The 14019-nt window shown below is 43.1% G+C and overlaps 1 protein-coding gene across 4 annotated transcripts in view; it reads left to right on the top strand.

The window, feature by feature from the left end:
* The window catches only part of tmem201 (transmembrane protein 201), a 187138-nt gene that overhangs the window by 93708 nt on the left and 79411 nt on the right, over positions 1–14019 (top strand). For 3 of the 4 annotated variants that reach the window (XM_068016976.1, XM_068016975.1, XM_068016974.1), the window contains exon 7: positions 1252–1472. In XM_068016976.1, coding sequence (XP_067873077.1) covers positions 1252–1472 — 221 coding nt within the window. Of the gene's footprint in view, positions 1–1251; positions 1473–14019 lie in introns of those variants that run through there. The other variant, XR_010969620.1, reaches the window with a different exon arrangement.

The raw sequence follows: 14019 nt of genomic DNA, 5'->3' as shown, positions 1-14019 counted from the left end.
TTTAACAACGTGCATTGTTGAGCCAAACAGTCAGGAAGGTTCCAAGTTCGATCCTTTATGCGTGTGCCCAGGTAGTCAAATTTGACAAAGGTGGATCTGGAGCGTTCTTCAATAGGCCTTTGAAGTCCTTGTGTTGGATAGAAAAGTCAAATAGGCTCCTGCTCCCAATTGCTCTCCACTAAATGGCTCTTAAAAAATATTTGAATTAAAATGATAGAATATCCTGCCACACTGTATCTTGACATACAATATTTAGAATGATCATCTTGCTGGGTTATGTGAGGTGCCACGGCTACCTATGGAACTCTACCCCGACCAAAGTTGACACCATGAGCAGTGCTAGTTTCCTTCCAAGTGATTCCACAAAACGTATTTGATGAGTGATGTAATCATCTTATAATCTGTTACATTTGTGCCTGCAACACTATCCTCAGTAATTGAAGATAATAGATTGTGATTTCATGTCTAATGTAGCATTCTTTTTATTTTAATTCCATTGATTTTTGTAGCTATTGATTTGAAACCTGACTCGTTCAAATTGAATGCACCCTCCAATGTCTTCATAGAAAAGATTAAATTTCCTCTTTCATCACTATAAACCAGTTTCAAACAACACCACAAAGCAAATTCTCTTCTCTTTCATTTATGTGCATTTATGGGACCTTGTGTACAAATCCACCAACATCTTAGCTACATTGACAGCACTTCAAAAAGTAATGTTTGTCGTTGAGCACTTTAGGATGAAGGAGCTATATAAGTACATGTTTGCTCAAAGTTAATTGTTTCCAAGTAATTGTAAAGGAAATCAAGCAAGTTTGCATTTATATAGCGTCTTTTGTATTCTCAGAACGTCCAAAGTGCTTTACAGCAAATGAAGTACTTTAGAAGATTAGTCACTGTTGTAATGTAGAAATGTGGTGCAACAATTGTAGCCTTCTCCTCTGGAGTATTGACTGCACTCTTAAAGCTGCTCTGTTCCCAGGTGTTTTACATGGGGAGGTGAGAATAGTGCCTCATGCTTTATTAAATTAGACGTTCATTAAATAGACTTGGTCGTGATTAAACAGTGTTATTTGTTCCATAAATGTTTAAAATTTGCACAGAACCACTGGTTCCATGCAGTTCAGTTAAATGATTGGAGATTATCTGAAAATGAAACTTAACTAGTTGCTGCTTATTGGAGACGTAATTTACATCGTGACCGGGTTGGAATCTGGAGTTTTCCTTCAAACAGTTTTTTGTCTTTTATAGATACTTGTCCGGTGAATCGATCAATTCCTTCTGCAGCGATGGTGCTCTTTCACCCTGCGTTTCAAGTTTGGTCTCTTCGTTCATCCCTATACCTCCTAGTATTCCTCAACTGGCAAGGCAACAACTGTGTAGAACTACGAGACGCAATTCTCCCTGCTCGCTTCCTGGTCGTCTAAACCGAGCTCTGTCCCTGGGCACCATCCCATCTCTGACAAGGACAGGTTAGTTAGTCTTTGAAAACTAAATTCTGAGGAATTTGACATTCTAGCCTGATTTGATGCAATAGGATTTTTTTCTGATCAGTACTGCAGGTGTCAAGCAGCACATAGGCACCATTGCAGCAGCATCTTGTTCAGCTCCTCCGTAATCCTGATGATATAATCCAAGAAATGTCAGGCCGCAGATGCACCTTGCAGGCAGATGTTTGATGTTGTGTGTGTTTCATCTGCATTGTTAGTTCGTGTGGTCCAGTACGGACAGGATACGGCTTAACTGTTGATTCCTTGTTACCATTGCTGTTCCCCCATTTGTCCCTTCTGCTCTGAGAGCATTTCGCTCAGGTTTTGGTGCATTCGGACACAAGTGAATCTTCAGTGAATCACTTGGGATGTCGTATTCCGCAGGGAAAGCCAAGCATGCCTGATTGAAGCTTTGCTGTTGGCTAAGTAATGAGCAGGTGCCAAAATGCAATCAATTAATCCATTATCTACTGCCTTATCCATTGGTACCGAGTGGGTAATTGAAATAAAACCTGAGATCTGAAGGTCTGAGTAGGCACGGCTATGTTCTGTTCCATATATAAGCGTAGTAAAATCATGTGGTTTCTCTAATGTCATAGAAATGACAAATGACAATGCAAATTATCTTGTACCTCCACACATGCTCTAACTGCTAGTTTTAATGTGTTCTCCTGCTCTCTTTCTCTATGTAAATTTTGGCAGGTTGCAACCATGATCTGGGTGTTGGTTCTTGGGGTGTTGTGGATGTTTGTTTAGTTTGAACATAAAAACCCATGTTGATATAACAGTATAAACCCTGGAAGGGCACAGATTGGATCTCTCAAAATGTTTGTTTTAATTCACTAATTTATAATGTAATTTGTGAGCACTTCCAAAGGTTAAAAATGTGAAAGACCACAAGAAATAGGAGCAGGAGTCGGCCATGTGGCTCCTCGAGCCTGCTCCAAATTCAATAAGATCATGGTTGATCTGATCTTGGCCTCAACTCCACTTTCCTGTCTGTTCCCCATAATAATTGACTCCCTTATGGTTCAAGAATTTGTGTCTCAGCCTTCAATTTATTCAATGACTCAGCTTCCACTGCTCTCTGGAGTAGAGAATTCCCAAGATTCATGACCCTCGGAGTGAAGAAATTCTTTCTCATCTCCATCTTAAATGAGTGAGCCCTTATTCTGAAACTATGCCCCCTATTTCTAGATTCCCCCACGAGGGGGAACATCCTCTTAGCATCTACCCAGTCAAGCCCCCTCAGAATCTTTTGTTTCAATAAGATCACCTCTCATTTTTCGAAACACTAATGAGTATAGTAGTCTGAAGAGACCACGTCTGCTGACGAGGTCAAAGGCTTTGGTGAGATCAATGAAAGCAATGTAGAGGGGCATCTGTTGTTCACGGCATTTCTCCTGTATCTGACGAAGGGAGAACAGCATGTCAATAGTCGATCTCTCTGCACGAAAGCCACACTGTGCCTCAGGGTAGACGCGCTCGGCCAGCTTCTGGAGCCTGTTCAGAGCGACTCGAGCAAAGACTTTCCCCACTATGCTGAGCAGGGAGATTCCACGGTAGTTGTTGCAGTCACCGCGGTCACCTTTGTTTTTATAGAGGGTGATGATGTTGGCATCGCGCATGTCAGACTACTAGAAAAGATCGGATGTCCACCAAAGCTACTAAGTATCATCACCTCATTCCATGACAATATGAAAGGCACAATTCAACATGGTGGCTCCTCATCAGAGCCCTTTCCTATCCTGAGTGGTGTGAAACAGGGCTGTGTTCTCGCACCCACACTTTTTGGGATTTTCTTCTCCCTGCTGCTTTCACATGCGTTCAAATCCTCTGAAGAAGGAATTTTCCTCCACACAAGATCAGGGGGCAGGTTGTTCAACCTTGCCCGTCTAAGAGCGAAGTCCAAAGTACGGAAAGTCCTCATCAGAGAACTCCTCTTTGCTGACGATGCTGCTTTAACATCTCACACTGAAGAATGCCTGCAGAGTCTCATCGACAGGTTTGCGTCTGCCTGCAATGAATTTGGCCTAACCATCAGCCTCAAGAAAACGAACATCATGGGGCAGGATGTCAGAAATGCTCCATCCATCAATATTGGCGACCACGCTCTGGAAGTGGTTCAAGAGTTCACCTACCTAGGCTCAACTATCACCAGTAACCTGTCTCTAGATGCAGAAATCAACAAGCGCATGGGTAAGGCTTCCACTGCTATGTCCAGACTGGCCAAGAGAGTGTGGGAAAATGGCGCACTGACACGGAACACAAAAGTCCGAGTGTATCAGGCCTGTGTCCTCAGTACCTTGCTCTACGGCAGCGAGGCCTGGACAACGTATGCCAGCCAAGAGCGACGTCTCAATTCATTCCATCTTCGCTGCCTTCGGAGAATACTTGGCATCAGGTGGCAGGACTATATCTCCAACACAGAAGTTCTTGAAGCGGCCAACACCCCCAGCTTATACACACTACTGAGTCAGCGGCGCTTGAGATGGCTTGGCCATGTGAGCCGCATGGAAGATGGCAGGATCCCCAAAGACACATAGTACAGCGAGCTCGCCACTGGTATCAGACCCACCGGCCGTCCATGTCTCCGTTATAAAGACGTCTGCAAACGCGACATGAAATCGTGTGACATTGATCACAAGTCGTGGGAGTCAGTTGCCAGCATTCGCCAGAGCTGGCGGGCAGCCATAAAGACAGGGCTAAATTGTGGCGAGTCGAAGAGACTTAGTAGTTGGCAGGAAAAAAGACAGAGGCGCAAGGGGAGAGCCAACTGTGCAACAGCCCCAACAAACAAATTTCTCTGCAGCACCTGTGGAAGAGCCTGTCACTCCAGAATTGGCCTTTATAGCCACTCCAGGTGCTGCTTCACAAACCACTGACCACCTCCAGGCGCGTATCCATTGTCTCTCGAGATAAGGAGGCCCAAAAGAGAAGAGAATGAGTATAGGCCCAACCTGCTCAACCTTTCCTCACAAGACAACCCCTTCATCTCCGTAATCAACCGAGTGAACCTTCTCTGAACTGCCTTCTATGTCTCCATAAATAAGGAGACCAAAACTATGCAGTATTCTAGGTGCGATCTCACCAACGCCCTATGCAGTTATAGCAAGACTTGCATACTTTTATACTCCCTCCCCTTTCAATAAATGCCAGTATTCCATTTGCCTTACTAATTACTTGCTGTAGCTGCATGCTAACTTCTTGTGTTTCATGTACCAGGACACCCAGATCCCTCTACTGCAGCATTCTGTAGTCTTCCTCCATTCAAATAGTAATTTGCTTTTCTATTCTTCCTACCAAAGTGGGTAACCTCACATTTTCCCACATTGTACTGCAGCTGCCAAATTTTTCCCCACTCACTTTGTGTATCATTTTACAGACTCTTTAGGTCCTCCTCATAACTTGCTTTCCCACCTATCTTTGTATCGTCAGAAATTTAGTTACAATACACTTCGTCCCTTCATCCAAGTCATTTATATAGATTGTAAATAGTTGAGGCTCCAGCACTGTGCTACCCAACTAGTTACAGTTTGCCACCCTGAAAATGACTCATTATCCCGACTCTCTGTTTTCTGTCAGCACGGAGAGAGAATTGGCTAACTAATATATTATCCCCAGTGCCATGAGCTCTCATCTTGTGCAGTAACCTTTTATGTGGCACCTTATCGAATGCCTTTTGGAAATCCAAATTCGCTACTTCTGCTGGTTCCCATTTATCCACCCTGCTTGTTACATCCTCAAAGAACTCTAATAAATTTGTCATATGCAATTTCCCTTTTGTAAAAGCATGTTGACTCTGCCTGATTGTATTATGGTTTCCTAAATGTCTTGCTACTACTTCCTTAATACTGGATTCCAGCATTTTCCCAATGACAGATGTTTGGCTAACTGGCTGATAGTTCCCTGGTTTCTGTCTCCCTCCTTTCTTGAATAGAGGTGTTACATTTGTGGTTGTCTAATCCACTGGGACCTTTCCAGAATCCAGGGAATTTTGGAACATTACAACCAATGCATCCACTATCTCTGCAGCCACTTCTTTTAAGATTCTAGGATGCAGACCATCAGGTCCAGGGGACATATCAGTCTTTAGTTCCATTAGTTTGCCTAGCACTTTTTCTCCAATGATACTTGATTTAAGTTCCTCTCTCCCTTTTTCCCCGTATTTTCTACTGTTGTGTAGTACGTCATAACTATGCACACAGCTATCATACTCTGGGTCAAAAATACAACATAACATTATACAAAGCATTCAGGTTCCTTACAAATCAGTCCGCAAACAAAGCATTCTCATTGCCAATTCTCAATTTGCGGTATTCTTGTTTAGGGATATGGTAACACAGTGATTATATCGCTGGTCTAGTAATGCAGAGGCCTGAACTAATGATCAGGAAACATGAGTCCATAGCAGCTGGTTAAATTCAATTAATTAAATAAAATCCGTAATTAAAAGCTAGTATCAGTAATGATGACGAGAAAACTACCAGATTGTTGTAAAAACCCATCTGGTTTACTCATGTTCAGGGAATTAAATCTGCCTTTCTTACCCAGTCTGGCCTATAATTGACCCTGGACCAAAGAAATGTGCGTAACTCTTAACTGCCCTCTGCAATCAAACCCCTCATAGAACATAGAACAGTACAGCACAGTACAGGCAACTTCGGCCCACGATGTTGTGCTGAACCTTTAACCTACTCTAAGATCAAACTAACTACCTACCCTTCATTCTACTATCATCCATGTACCTATCCAAGAGTCGCTTAAATGCCCCTAATGTATCTGCTTCTACTACCACCGCTGGCAGCGCATTCCACGCACCCACCACTCTCTGTGTAAAGAACCTACTTCTGACATCTCCCGGAAACCTTCCTCCAATCACCTTAAAATTATGCTGCCTGGTGATCGCCCTTTCCACCCTGGGAAAAAGTCTCTGGCTATCTACTCTATCAATGCCTCTCATCATCTTGTACCCCTCTATCAAGTCACCTCTCATCCTTCTTCGCTCCAATGAGAAAAGCCCTAGCTCCCTCAATCTTTCTTCGTAGGACATGCCCTCCAGTCCAGACAGCATCCTGGTAAATCTCCTCTGCACCCTCTCTAACGCTTCCACATCCTTCCTATAATGAGGCGACCAGAACTGAACACAATATTCCAAGTGTGGTCGAACCAGGGCCTTATAGAGCTGCAGCATAACCTCGCGGCTCTTAAACTCAATCCCCCTGTTAATGAAAGCCGACACACCATACGCTTTCTTAACAACCCTATCAACTTGGGTGGCAACTTTGAGCGATCTATGGACATGGACCCCAAGATCCCTCTGTTCCTCCACACTACCAAGAATTCTGTCTTTAAGCCTGTATTCCGCATTCAAATTCGACCTTCCAAAATGAATCACTTCACACTTTTCCAGGTTGAACTCCATCTGTCACTTCTCAGCCCAGCTCTGCATCCTGTCAATGTCCCGTTGCAACCTACAACAGCCTTTCACACCATCCACAACTCCAGCAACCTTCGTGTCATCGGCAAACTTGCTAACCCAGCCTTCCACTTCCTCATCCAAGTCATTTATAAAAATCATAAAGAGCAGAGGTCCCAGAACAGATCCTTGTGGAACACCACTGGTCACCGAGCTGCATGCTGAATACTTTCCATCTACTACCACCCTCTGACTTCTATGGGCCAGCCAATTCTGTATCCAGACAGCCAACTTTCCCTGAATCCCATGCCTCCTTACTTTCTGAATGAGCCTACCATGGGGAACCTTATCAAACGCCTTGCTAAAATCCATATACACCACATCCACTGCTCTTCCTTCATCAATGTGTTTTGTCACATCTTCAAAGAATTCAATAAGGCTTGTGATGCATGACCTGCCCCTTACAAAGCCATGCTGACTATCTCTAATCAAACCATGCTTTTCCTAATAATCATAAATCCTGTCTCTCAGAATCCTCTCCAATAATTTGCCCACTACCGACGTAAGACTGACTGGTCTATAATTCCCAGGGTTATCCCTATTCCCTTTCTTGAACAAGGGAACAACATTTGCCACCCTCCAATCATCTGGTACTAATCCTGTGGACAGTGAAGACGCAAAGATCATCGCCAAAGGCGCAGCAATCTCTTCCCTCGCTTCCCGTAATATCCTTGGGTATATCCTGTCTGGCCCCGGGGACTTATCTGTCCACATGTCTTTCAAAATTTCCAGCACATCCTCCCTCTTAACCTCAACCTGTTCGAGCATATCAGCCTGTTTCACGCTGTCCTCACAAACGACCAGGTCCCCCTCACTAGTGAATACTGAAGCAAAGTATTCATTTAGGACCTCCCCTACCTCCTCTGACTCCAGGCACAAGTTCCCTCCACTATCCCTGATCGGCCCTACCCTCACTCTGGCCATCCTCTTGTTCCTCGTAGAACGCCTTGGGATTTTCCTTAATCCTACCTGCCAAGACTTTTTCATGTCCCCTTCTAGCTCTCCTAAGTTAATTCTTCAGTTACTTCCTGGCTACCTCGTAACCCTCTAGAGCCCTGTCTGATCCTTGCTTCCTCAACCTTAAGTAAGCTTCCTTCTTCCTCTTGACAAGCTGTTCCACATCTCTTGTCATCCAAGGTTCCTTCACCCTACCATCCCTTCCCTGCCTCATCGGGACAAACCTATCCAGCAGTCGCAGCAAGTACTCCCTAAACAACCTCCACATTTCTGTCGTGCATTTCCCTGAGAACATCTGTTCCCAATTTATGCTCCCCAGGTCCTGCCTAATAGCTTTGTAATTCCCCCTCCCCCAATTAAATATTTTCCCATCCCGTCTGCTCCTGTCCCTCTCCATGACTATAGTAAAGGTCAGGGAGTTGTGATCACTATCACCGAAATGATCTCCCACCGAGAGATCTGCCACCTGGCCTGGTTCGTTGCCAAGCACCAAGTCCAACATAGTCTCCCCTCTAGTCGGCCTATCTACATATTGAATCAGGAAACCTTCCTGGACACACCTGACAAAAACTGCTCCATCCAAATTATTTGCACTAAGGAGGTTCCAATCAATATTCGGGAAGTTGAAGTCACCCATGACAACAACCTTGTTACTTCTGCACCTTTCCAAAATCTTCCTCCCAATCTGTTCCTCTGTGTCTCTGTTGCTATTGGGGGGTCTATAGAAAACTCCCAACAAAGTGACTGCTCCTTTCCTGTTTCTGACTTCCACCCATAATGACTCAGTAGACAAACCCTCCTCGACGACCTCCCTTTCTGCAGCTGTGATACTATCCCTGATTAGCAATGCCACTCCCCCACCTCTTTTACCTCCCCTCCCTATTCCTTTTGAAACATCTAAACCCTGGAACATTCAACATCCATTCCTGCCCCTGTGATATCCATGTCTCCGTAATGGCCGCAACATCCCTCACTTGTATTCAAGAAGGCAGTTCACCACCATCTTCTCGAGGGCAATTAGGGATGGGCAATGAATGCTGGCCTTGCCAGCGACACTCACATCCTGCGAATGAATGAACTTTTAAAAAGTATTCTTCTCCATGTGACAAGGTGTGTAATTTTTGGTATATTGGCACTGTCTTATCTATGTACTTGAAATGGAAGAAAATTGCAGGGCTATGGGGAAAGAGCAGAGGGATAGTACTAATTGGTAGCTCTTTCAGAGAAGCCAGCACAAAGACAATGGCCTCCTACTGTGTTGTATGATTCTACTGTGATTTTTTTTTCATGTAATGTGAGCATTGCTGGCAAGGCCAGCATTTATTGCCCATCCCTAATTGCCCTTGAGAAGGTGGTGGTGAGTGGCCTTCTTGAACTGCTGCAGTCGATGTGGTGTAGAGGGCTGTTAGGGAGGGAGTTCCGGGACTTTGACTCGGTGAGGGTGAAGGAACAGCGATATATTTCCAAGACAGGGTGGGATTTGACTTGGAGGGGAGCTTGCAGGTCATCGCAGCTTAAATCAAGGTGGAAAAATCCACGAAAGGGATTACATCATATTTGTGCTATTCTGTGTTTGTGCTACCTCTACATCAGTGTCTGTGTGTCAAGTAGTCATTGTGAACAGGTATGCAAGAATGAACTTAATTGTTTCTGACTAATTAGTTATTTGGCTTTCCCCTCTAGAAGTAGACTATCGGACTTGTAGATTCTTTCGGATATTTAAATGTGAAAAATGTGCCACTAAATAAACGAGCTTTTACAATCTGTTAATCGCTCTCTGCCCACCTTCATCTTGTTCAGTTACTATTGAGGTCCTTGACTTGTTCCACTGACAGATCAGCCTTGCACCATTTAAAAAAAAAAAATCATTTTCAGATTACTAGGATGTGCTGTGCCAAGGCCCTTTGTTTTTCTTAAATTTTGTGTGTATAAATAGTCTTGTTGCGAATATCCACCTTATTGAAGTTTTTCTTGCGTTCATTTTTCTACTTTTCAATTGCTCTGCAAAATATTACCACCGTGACCCCTCAAAAGCATTTTAAAAATTAAATTTATTTTCAGTATTTCACTTTTACCTGTGTTTTTGTATATAATCTTTCTATATGTAATGTAATCTTTTTGAGGTTTATTAATTGTTTTTTTAACTTTTAAATTAGTACTTTGCTAATACTACATAGGAAATATAAGATGAAATATAGATGTAAACACTAATTATCCAAAATCACAGAACTTGCTCCAAATAAACAGCGATATAAAAGCTATATTAAAATTAAGCAAGCATATATTCCACTTGAAGATTACACTTTTAGGTTTAATAAATGGTTTGACACTTGAGTGAGAGATGAATTCAAAGCATTTATTATGTCTGGCATTAAATGAATCACGGTTGTCACATTGGGCACCTTCGACGCCGTCTTTTTGTAGCAACTTCTGAGTCCACATTCTCAGTATATCATTCATGTAAACATTGGCTGAAATGGTTTCAGTATTCTCTACTGCAGCTTTAAGGAAGTAATGAAGTGGAGGATAACGAGGCAATAGTGTGCTCATAAAGTTCCTGCTGGTCCATTGGGTGTAATTGTGCCTGAGCTGTTCAGACAGCAACAACAACTTGCATTTATGTAGTGCCTTTAATGTAATAAAATGTCCCAAAGCACTTCACAGGAGCGTTATGGAACAAAGTTGAGCACTGAGTCACGTAGGGAGATATTAGGACAGATGACCAAAAGCTTGGTCAAAGCGGTAGGTTTTAAGGAGCAACTTAGAGGAGGAAAGAGTGGAGACATTAAGGGAGGGAATTCCAGAGCTTAGGGCCTACGTAGCTGAAGGCACGGCTGCCAATGGTGGAGCGATTAAAATCGTGAATTCACAATCGGCCAGCATCCGCGGAGTGCAGAGATCTTTGGGGTGGGGGGGGAGGTGTTGTAGGTCTGAAGAAGATTAAAAAGATAGGGAAGGGCTGAGTTGAAAGTGATTTGAAAACGAGGATGAGAATTTTAAAATCAAGGTGTTGCTTGAGTGGAAGCCAATGTAGGTCAACAATGTAGGTAGGTGATGTGTGAGTGAGACTTGGTGCAAGTTAGGAAATGGGAAGTGGAGTTTTGGATGACCCCAAGTTTACAGAGGGTAGAATGTGGGAAAGCAGCCAGGCATGCGTTGGAATAATCAAGTCTCGACGTAATAAAAGCATGGATGAGGGTTTCAACAGCAGATAAGCTGAGGCAAGGATGAAGTTGGGTGATTTTACTGAGGTAGAAGTGATGGTGCGGATGTACGGTAGGAAGCACATCTTGTTATCAGATGTAACAGCAAGGTTCTGAACAGTCTGATTTACACTTGGATAGCTGCCAAGGCTAGGGAATGGAGTTTGTGACAGGGACCAAAAACAATCACCTCTGTTTTCCCAGTATTTAATTGGGGAAATTTCTGCTCATCCAATACTGGAAGTTGGGCAAGAAATCAAACAATTTAGAGATGGAGGAGGGGTCACGAGAGGTGAAGGAGTGGCAAGAGCTGGGCAATGTTACTGTACATATGGAAACTGACACTTGGATTTTCAATTGAGGGGAGGCATATCGATGAGAAAAATGAAGGGGCCGAGGATAGATCCTTGAGGAACGTGGCCCAAGAACTAAGCTAAAAATTTTACTATGAGGGACTAGGAGGAGCAGCAGTCCCCAACCAGACAAGGCATGGCTTCCATTGAGAAACTGGAGAAGCTAGGGTTGTGGTCCTTGGAGCAGAGAAGGTTAAGGGGAGATTTGATGAGGCATTCAAAATAATGAAGAGTTTTTATCAATAAGGAGAAACTGTTTTCACTGGCAGGAGGGTAGGTAACCAGAAGAGACAGATTTACAGTCATTAGTAAAAGAGCCAGAGGGGGAGATGAGGCATTTTTTTTAACGCAGCGAATTATGATTTGGAACGCGCTGCCTGAAAGGGCGGTGGAAGCCAATTCAACAGTAACTTTCAAAAGGTAATTGGATAAATCCTTCAAGGGGAGAAATTTGTCAGGCCATGGGGAAGGAGCAGAGGTGTGGGACTAATTGGATAACTCTTTTGAAGAGCCAGCACAGGATGGACTGAATGGCCTCCTTTGCCATAAGCTATCCCGATCGACTGCTGAAATCACCCCCAGGGAGGCCCTCCTGAAACTCGGTCTCCTCCAATCGCCTGGAAGCTGAATGGTGGCTAAGGGATGCCCAAGATGCTCTGTGCCCTCTTCCCAATCAAAATGGGCAGGAGGCTAAAACTGCTGCTAGCAGGTGGGAAATGAACTTGCTGAGGCGGTTTTCTGCCAGAAACCTGCTCCTAGTTCAAGTCCTGTCTTTCCCGCAGCCCCCACCAAACGTTTGCAGACACTGACTGACATCCAGGGACTGCGGCCCCCACCAACGCCCCCTCACCAGCTACTCAAAGCAAAAGGTTGTGGTCGATGCACAAGTATTTTATTATATAGCAAACAAAATAACATGCTGGCACGAAGTCAAATATAGAATTCTGATGCTGGCTGGTTGGAAATCTAATCTGGCTGATTTCCCTGCGGATTTCTCCAAGGGTCTGAATGCAGTTTGAGAGACTGTGGTGTAATGAAGAGTTGCAACTGGCTGCAAAGCTCTAGAACTCGGTCAGGACATGTGGTGGAAGTGCCGAGTGGAGTTCAGGTGTTTCCTCAAATGGAGGAGAGAGTTAAGGCAGCTGAATTGCCCATTCGATATCTTCTAGTAATTGGATGAATGACATTAACATACAAATCCTTTCAACTGGGCAATTTTTTTTTTAGTGGGGGATAAATAACCTAAATATAATTGGGAGGGCAAGAGACTTCATCCCTCAAAAGCAATCAAAGAATTGATATTGTAGTAAGTTTAGCAAAGAATCCTGGATCTCTGATCAGCTGTTGCACAAAAAGTAGCTCATTTTCTGGAGCGGGTTATGGTTGAGTCTTACTGTAAGTGAAATTTTGAGTAAATTTTGCACCAGTAAAGTTTTAGATTGAGATTGGATTCTGTCTGCCTTTGTCATGTACATTTTGAATTACTCCCAGATTCATAACAGCTTTTTTTCACGAGAGGGATTTTTTTGTGTGCGGATGGATGAACGTTGCTGCCTTTTTCTGATGTAATTAATTTAAGTGCTTGTCGATACATGACCATAAAATGAATGTCTGTTCATACTCTGCACCTCACTGTAATAGTAGGACTAGTGCTTGTCAGCATGTGAAGTACTGTTTCAAAATCAGCACGCTTTTGTAAGCAGCTAAATCTGCCACAAACTCCTGTTTGAATTCATTCAACACCTTTAAAACATGACGAGATGAATTTGATGTGGTAATGCTTTTTTTTTTAAATAGTTATCACTTGCCATTAAGGACCAGAAGCTCAATGACAGATATGTAGTTTTATGTTAAGATTGATATCTAAATAATTTGGGTATTTTTAAAAGAAAAACAAAACTGCTCATAATATTTTATGATTTTGGCCACACGAGGATCATAATTGCTTTAGAAGCTTTGCCAAGAATTGCAGTAATTGATTTGAAGTTTAATTTTTAACACCAGGTTCTGATTAGGCCATGCAGCCACATTCATTACAGAGAACTTGTAGCGATGCGCAAGTTAATTTTTCCTCGATCTTTGTAATTATTTAATAATCTCTAGGATCGGATCTTGCGTGAAGTTCAAGCTTTTTAAATTTCTACATTTGTGACAATTTGTTTGGACTGAGTTACTTTCAGTCTGATTGACCATACCAACAAAAAATAAAATTCTCTTCACTTTATGGTGAAGCATTGGATGAATACTGAAGACATAATGAACAGCAGTTTATTGACTCTGTGCTACTGCTAAATAATTTAACAAGGTGGAAGGCACAGGCTGTATTTTCATACTTTGATCACTCTTTCCTGGACACAATAGTTTTGCACTGTGCTTCTATGGAATGAGCAAGGGCCTTATTAGTTTAAGTGATGCATGTTGCCAGAGAAATTGAAATGATTCGGTGGTGTTAGGCCAGCCTCTGCCACTGTACCAGCATTCGCAACAAACAGACGTATAGAGGATTTTCATTCTGTGTGTGTCTGTCGCACTTAAAG

This window comes from Heterodontus francisci, chromosome 37 (genome assembly GCF_036365525.1).
Source record: "Heterodontus francisci isolate sHetFra1 chromosome 37, sHetFra1.hap1, whole genome shotgun sequence".
NCBI lineage: Eukaryota > Metazoa > Chordata > Chondrichthyes > Heterodontiformes > Heterodontidae > Heterodontus > Heterodontus francisci.
The sequence above is the reverse complement of the archived record's forward strand: the minus strand, read 5'-3'. Positions and strand labels throughout refer to the sequence as shown.